The sequence below is a fragment of the Hydra viridissima genome, unplaced genomic scaffold (assembly GCF_058129835.1).
Source record: "Hydra viridissima isolate aposymbiotic clone 2 unplaced genomic scaffold, HvirCarnegie_v1 scaffold_4, whole genome shotgun sequence".
NCBI classification, from domain to species: Eukaryota; Metazoa; Cnidaria; class Hydrozoa; order Anthoathecata; family Hydridae; genus Hydra; species Hydra viridissima.
Genome location: NW_028324303.1, coordinates 2,796,469 through 2,804,062, shown reverse-complemented (window position 1 = coordinate 2,804,062; position 7,594 = coordinate 2,796,469). Strand labels below are relative to the sequence as shown.

The window sequence follows — 7,594 nt, the reverse complement described above, 5'->3', positions numbered from 1 at the left end:
TGTAAGCCTGTCACCTCATGTACGTGTGAGCGCTCTTTTTTTTTTGTCTTCGTAGGCTAAAGACTTATTTGAGTTCTACAATGTCTTAGGAGCGATTGAATCATCTCGTTATTTTAAATTGCAATCGCGATATTGCCTACACTCTTGATCTTGATCATTTGATCGATGAGTTTATGATGCGTGCCTCCATACCTATGAACACATTTTACTTGAGAAAATAAATTACATTTTTATGCCGATTGAAAAAACTTTTTATTTTTTATTATAGATTTTCAACTCCTACAAAATAGTTTATGCCCCATCCGGGAAAACTAAAACTCTACGCCTATGTTTTTAACGCACCATAAATTTCCAAATTTTTTAAATTGTAAGTGTAATGCAGCATCACAACTCCTTTTTTTAAACTATATTCACAGGGTATCGCCATGATTTAAATCGATGCGAAATTATGGGAAAATATTTTTGTAAACGTTTTTATGCGTTAAAATGTTTTTCATATTTTGTTACAGTCTCGAAGTAGATTCTCGAAATAAGCTTGTCTCATTTAATCCAAAAGGGGAAAAGGTAACCGAAGACAAAAAATAATCTGAAAACTAAAGAAAAACCGTTGTTATTATTTAGTTTATAAATGTATTAGACCGAATATCAAAATCTAAATGGTTTGTGATAAATGTGAGTTGATTTTAAATATGTAATGTATTGTTGAATATATTTAGCTAATAAATGATTTACATTTAGGTCCATGCCTGAGATAATAGAAAGCTTTACTTTCAAGGTAAAAAGTTTTGTTTGAAATTTGACTTTTCAAAATAACATTAGTTACATATTGTTATTATATTTTCTAGGTCAAAAGAAGTTAGGAAAAGTAATAACACCAGATCCTTGGAAAAGTGGTGCTAGAAATACAACAGGTTTTTCAATTTTATTTATTTATGAAATTCTGAAACCAATTTAGAAAAATATTTAAGAAAATAAAATAGTTAAACATTTAATACAATAAAAGTTACTTTCATATTTGTTCAGATTTTTTTCTTCCTAAAATTAACTATAGCTTTTTGTAGTTTCTTAAGTATAAAGTGTAATGGTAGCAGTAGTAATAATAGTGATTAATAATATTAGTAATGATAATAATAATAATAATATTAACAATAATAATATTAATGATAATAATAATAATAATAATAATAATAATAATAATAATAATAATAATAATAATAATAATAATAATAATAATAATAATAATAATAATAATAATAATAATAATAATAATAGTAATAGTAATAATAATAATAATAATAATAATAATAATAATAATAATAATAATAATAATAATAATAATAAAAATTTGCAAAGTTCTTTTTTTTTGTAAGTTTTTTCTAAATTTTTTTTTTCAGAGGGAGGAGGTAGAAAAGCTGGTGAAAATAAATTACTTACTGCAAAAAATAATAGGTATATTTAGCAGAAATACGTATTTTATTTTCGTTATATATAGGATGCTATTTTTCAGAATTTCATTATTGTATTGTTGCGGCCAAGGTAACAATACAAATAAAATTATTATATATAAAAAATTATCATTTTTACTACATCAACTGTTTAAATAGTGCAGTCATGAAATATTATTTTCTTAATTAATGGTTTCATGCAGGAATATTTATGTAAATTGCAGTCTTCTTGCTAAGTTGTTTGCATTAAATATATTGATCATGACTTTTAAAAATGCCTTCATCCACCTATAGAAATTTATACAAATGTAGATTTGGCATGCTAATTTATCAAATTTATTATAAAAGAGTCCCTTGAACATATACAAGATCCTTGAGAAATTTTTCATTCATTTTTTGATGAAATGTCAGAATACCCTAAAAGAAAGTTCTAGGGGTTATAGCATGTAGCATAATGTTTCTTTGTGTACATCTTAAAACATAGACCTAAATGAATTTTAATTCATGACAAAGGTAACTGCACTTTTTACAAAAAAACATTGGTTTAATGTATATTGAAGCTATGTAATCTGTAACCATTAAAAGGTGCACTATTAACATGACAGTTTACTCCTGCTGGAGATTCTTTTTTTATATGTCCATATGAAATGCAAAAGGTAAAGCATTCTACAAAATCACATTGCCAAATATTTATAAATTACCTTTTTATACATGATGAAGGTGTGATGTGGATTCCTCAAGATCATTCAGCTTGCCAAAAATATTAGATGCTGCAGCAGCTTTAAATGAAAAAAAAATTTCATTTCAAAATAGCAGCTAACATCTTTACATCTGCCATTTTATATCATTAAAACTAAAGTCCTTAAAGTCTGATAGAAACAAATGAGTGAAAAGCTACAAAAATCTTTTCATAAGCTTTTTTTACCAAAAACAGTTTTACAAATTTTTTTTTTCTCTAAATTTTATTTAAGTTAAATGTTTTGAAACAAGTTTTTTTCTTTGTTTTATAAGGAAGAGTTTTTTTGCACTGAAAAGAAACTTAATATAATTCCTATAAATCTGCTCTGTAAAATGCATTTGCTATAGATTAATCTGGTTGCAATTTTGCCAGATTCATATAAATCTAGTTTAAAAGCTATACACTTATGACTGGTAAACAAAATGTTTTGAAGATTCAAATACAAAACAAATTCACCAAATTTTAGGATTTCACACATTCACCATTTTTTTCTACAACCAAACAATTACTGCCAAATTTTAAATTCTGGGTACCCTCTAAATTACTTAAAGCTCAAATGCAAGTAGCAGTATAAGTACTTAAGTTTCAGGTTCTACTTCTTAAAATTTGTACTTGAGGAGCACTTTTACACAAGTGCTCATACAGACTCTATGTTCCCTTAAACCATATACCCATTGTCATATTAGTAATATTTATCTGAGCAAATTTCTCACCTAAAACTACTTGCATAGCAATATCATGTATGATGTTTTTAGTTATGGGTTTTTGCAACACTGGCATGTAGTTGTTATCCACAACTGACAAGAAGTGTTGAAAGTGAGCTGTATGTTTTTTACAATAGACACTGACATGGTGTACTTTGTGACTAAATCTGATGATCATATTATTTTTATACTGTTATTTTTTTATACTTTTATACTGTTACATGTATATTATCATTTTATCTTATTTTGATTGTATCTACAAATTAACAATAAAATAAATTGTCATTTGTGTTAGCATTATTCAAATTCAATGTGAAGGTGAAGATTTCTTTATTTTATAACCATATCATTTGCCATGTCATTTTATTAGAAAATATTTTTTATTTAGGCAATATTTCTTTATTGGCCCAAGGCCCTATGGTTTTTTTTTAAAGTGTATTTGGTGATATGGTACTAAGTGATTTAAGTTCAAGTGCCAACTATTCCATTTTATTATATACGGTTATAGTAGTAGTTTTTTTGAATGTTGTAGTCTAATACCTTGGAGTTGCCATCAATATAACTATTGCTATGAGTTTAAGATGCTTTAACAAACTTATATGAATTAAATGTAAGAGAAACAACAGCATACTGGTGAGACCAACTGATTCTATGATTTGATATGATACATGAGGGACATCCCATTAATATTCATGAGGTACCAAGAAAAAAAAATGGGGTTTTTGTTTAGCTTTTCATTTTTTCAGTTATTACTTAAGTTTGAAAAACATAGAGTCAACTCATTTTATACAGTTTTTTAAGAGAACGATTGCAGAGTTTGGAAAGAAACTGTCCACCAGATAGTGATATATCAACGTGTTCTTTTTAATCTGTTATGGTGCTTTACATGTTTCAATTGATAAAACTTAAGCCTTTAAGAAAAAACTAAAATAACAGCATTTTTTTCATTTAGATTTACACCATACCAACAGTTTACAAAGTGCAAGATTTGTAAACAAGTTGTACATCAAGTCCATTCGAATTACTGTCAAGGTATTCATTAAAAAGTTGCTTCTTTATGTTTTTAATATTTTAGTAAAGTTCTTCACAGATTTTTCCACGTTATTTTCATTAAATTTGTATTAAAAGTTTATAAGTTTTGAACTGATCAGTCATCCAATTAAAAAGGTCCTTTTTAAAACTGTGAATAGAAACCAGTAAAAGGCCTAAAACAGTTTGATGCTTAAACTTGGTTCTTTTCTTTCGACTCGATGCTTTACATTTTTATGTCTCATTTTAGGTTGTGCTTATAAGAAAGGTAACGATTTTTTTAGACTATATTTTATGCATCAATAAAACTGGAGCATTTAATTACAAAAAATAATCGTTTCTCTTTATTTCGTTTTAAAAAAATGCCCGTTTTTATATCAGCTTTATATTTAGGAATTTGTGCGATGTGCGGCAAACAAGTTTTAGACACAAAGGATTACAGACAAACTTCTTGTTAGTGTTTTGGTCATTTTTGTATTTTACCGAACGTAAATTTTTGCATCAGTGACAATGGCTTTTGACGAAGTTAGCAGTCCAGTTCTTGCGAAGAAATTTTCTGCGATTGAGTTTAATGCGGAAGAATATGTTAAAAGTATTCTTTCAAAGTGTGATATTTATCGAACTTTATACGACCAACGCAACAACATTCAGATGTTAGGAGAAGAAACAGCCGTGTCGCTAAAAAAAAATGTGTATAAAAATTATCGACAGTTCATTGATACTGCAAAAGAAATCTCTTATTTAGAGGCGGAAATGTACCAACTCAGTCACTTACTCACTGAACAGAAAACGCTGTTAGCCGATCAAATTGAAACTGCCATCTTTGACCAGCCTAAAGTAGTTCCTGTGCAGAAAGAAGTGAAGGACGAAGAACAAAGTAATAAAAAGCAGGATTTTATTGATAGTTTAAAGGCCACAAAAGATGTGCTAAATCAATTAGCGTCGAAAGAATTAATTCTCGACGGCGAGTTAAATGAATATGACCCTGAAACTTACTCTTCAATTCATAAAATCAGCGCGTGGCTAATGACAGACACTTTGATTATAACCACACTTTTGAACAATGGGAAGAGCACTATTTTAACAACATTTGACTTAAGCGATCTTGCTGTAGTAAACGTTAGAGACGGACAAGGAGCTAAAAACGCATTTAAAATTTTGTATTCGCTTGAAACAAGAATGTTTAGTGCCCCCAGCAAGGATATGAAGCTGACATGGCTCGATAAAATTGATCGTGCTAAAAAAAATTACGGTAAAAGTGTTCAGAAGACGACAATAGATAAAAAAAAGGTCGAAGAGGAAGGAGAATTAAAAAGTAGACGCTTCTCTTTTTTTTTTTTTTTTTTTTTTTTTTTTATTTACGTTGAATAAAAACAAATTTTAAATATTTGTACAAAATCCAGCAGGAATATATTGAGTAGTCTTTTACTTATTTAGAGATAAAGCAAGCTGAATCTATAATCGACCAAAAAAATAGTCAGCCCAGTACAGTATTTCCAAATTTGCTATGTGTTGATTGGTTAAATGAACTCCCAGAGGATCTTGATATGAGTATTGCGCAACGCGATTTTGACGGTGCTGTTTTACTTGTGGAAAAAGGTCGAGCTTATATATCTGGTTTCCCTGAATCTCCTGCGTTGATAGACATCAAGAAGGGCATTGATTCTCGGGTGCAGGCCCTTATAGCTGCTTTTGAAAAGTCTTTAGATAATTCTAACTCTTCAAGGCATATGAGCTTAAGGTCAATTCGTCCCTATGTTTTGCACCTCATTAGACTCGGCCGAACAAAACTAGCTTGCGAGTTGTTTTTACGAAATCGCAGTTTTGAAATCAAGAATAGCTACAAACAGCTCAAAATGGAGGGAGCAGTTGCAATGTATATCACGAAACTTGCTGAAGTATTCTTTGTTGCTGTAATAGAAACAGGAAAAGAATATAAAAAGATTTATCCCCTCAACAAAAATGCATCAGCTTTTCTTGTGTGGGTTCATAACGAGTTGCAAAGTTTCACTGATAAATTTTCCCGACAGGTTTTTACTCGCAGCACAAACATAACGACCGTCGCCACTTGTGTAAACATAGCGCTAGCAGAGTGTAAACGACTCGAGTCAATTGGTGTTGATTTGACTTTCGATATCCAGCATATGCTGCTAAAAGATGTAATGGCTGTTATTTTTGACACGCGAGATCAATTGCTTGAACGCGGTAAGATGCGCGCCATGGAGGACAGTTGGGACGAATGTGATAATGCAACCCAACTTAACTTAAAAAATGAATTAGAAGCACTTGGTCTTGACGAAGTTGATGTATACTTTAAAGGCAATTCTCTAAGTTCTTCAGCTCTTGAATTTGCAAAGGATATCTTGTTATTTTTAATTGACGGAATGCAATTGTACAATTCCGAGCTTCATTCTGCTTTCGTACAGTGTTTAGTGGAGATTTTCAAAGCACAATCTATTCAGTTTGAAAGTCTTTTGAAAGACCAACTCATGAAATCAAGACGGAAAAACATACTTTCTAATGCTGAATTTGTTTTCGGTAATATTTTACCATGCGTTTGTACTCAGTTGCAAGCTTTGGTGCGAAACGATATTAAAGTGCTGTTTGGAGTAAGCGAGGAGTTAACCAAGTTGCGAAAATTTATTTCCTAAGAAAAATATAGAAACAAAACTGTTTAATGAGACTTTATACTTATTTGTGCAATTTTTATTTCTCTTTTTTTAACTAATAGAAATTGCTAATTAAATGCATTTCAAGTAAAATTATCTTTATAAATGGAAAGTAGTTGTATTATCGACGTGTACTTACGTTATACATTTCAAGTAATTACCCATGATTCCATTATAAAAGTAATTAAATATCCATGATTAAAAAAATTTGCATTGATATAGTTAAATTATTAAACAAGATACAGATTTGGTTCCTCTGGAAGTTCACAGGATGCACGACCTTAAACAGCTTCCCAATATAAACGCCTTCCACATCACGAATGACTGTTGAATGTCTTCGTGAACAGTTCTAAAAAGTTATCTACAACCCCTGGTAATTTTTGGCAGTTGCATTAATTTGCTAAATCCTCTTCAATGATGTTTTGAATTTATCATATGGGCAAAGGTATTTTCATTTAGCAGCGTACAGATAATTCTTGTCTTCAGTGAGATATTTATGTATTCATTCAATGTGAAAAAAATCAACTCTAGCACTCGTAACCCTAGTAATGCTCATCACTTGTTCATAATTTTTACTTGAAGAAACCGTTTTTAGCTCCAAAAGCAAGTTATATTTTTTTTAACAGCCTACTATGTTGTACCTTTTTACCCTTCAAACCCAAAATATTTCGCACATTTTTATCCTTCAAACCTATAATTGCAGAAGCTTTGAAAATAATTTTTCCAGGCTTTGAGAAGGAGCATTCATTTTTCTTTAGACGCGTACACAAGTCTTATGTTACACGTTGTAACAATGCAGTAAACATATCTTTATTAGTCACTTAAGAAATTGCAAAATGGGAAGCCATAAGAAAAGGATTCTGTTATTTTGCTAAAGGAATGGGATGCAGTGTCTCTTGCCTAGAAAATTTTTGTATAAATTATTTTTTATTTGCATTTTCTTAGGAACTGGTTTATTAACCTTTCAACTAAGATATCTTTCGAGCCACTTAAAGAAAATAATTGAAA

General features: G+C 29.8%; 2 protein-coding genes across 2 annotated transcripts; both read left to right on the top strand.

The window, feature by feature from the left end:
- The first annotated feature begins 511 nt into the window (after nucleotides 1–511).
- On the top strand, nucleotides 512–6,793 carry LOC149889417 (cysteine-rich PDZ-binding protein-like). Its single transcript, XM_090084878.1, has 7 exons — nucleotides 512–672; nucleotides 846–911; nucleotides 1,395–1,449; nucleotides 3,841–3,920; nucleotides 4,168–4,185; nucleotides 4,311–5,207; nucleotides 5,395–6,793. Exons 1-6 carry the CDS (start codon nucleotides 657–659, stop codon nucleotides 4,373–4,375), a joined length of 300 nt encoding a protein of 99 aa, XP_089941004.1. The 5' UTR covers nucleotides 512–656; the 3' UTR covers nucleotides 4,376–5,207; nucleotides 5,395–6,793.
- On the top strand, nucleotides 4,428–6,793 carry LOC145182510 (exocyst complex component 8-like). The gene is made up of 2 exons (XM_080057665.2): nucleotides 4,428–5,232; nucleotides 5,355–6,793. Exons 1-2 carry the CDS (start codon nucleotides 4,428–4,430, stop codon nucleotides 6,566–6,568), a joined length of 2,019 nt encoding a protein of 672 aa, XP_079913791.2. The 3' UTR covers nucleotides 6,569–6,793.
- Nucleotides 6,794–7,594: the final 801 nt, after the last annotated feature.

Coding starts and splice junctions, on each gene's coding strand:
- LOC149889417 (XM_090084878.1), top strand. Junction 912..1,394: donor TGGTGCTAGAAATACAACAG/GTTTTTCAATTT, acceptor TTTTTTTTTCAG/AGGGAGGAGGTAGAAAAGCT. Junction 1,450..3,840: donor CTTACTGCAAAAAATAATAG/GTATATTTAGCA, acceptor TTTTTCATTTAG/ATTTACACCATACCAACAGT.
- LOC145182510 (XM_080057665.2), top strand. CDS start 4,428: ATGGCTTTTGACGAAGTTAGCAGTCCAGTTCTTGCGAAGAAATTTTCT. Junction 5,233..5,354: donor AGAGGAAGGAGAATTAAAAA/GTAGACGCTTCT, acceptor TTACTTATTTAG/AGATAAAGCAAGCTGAATCT.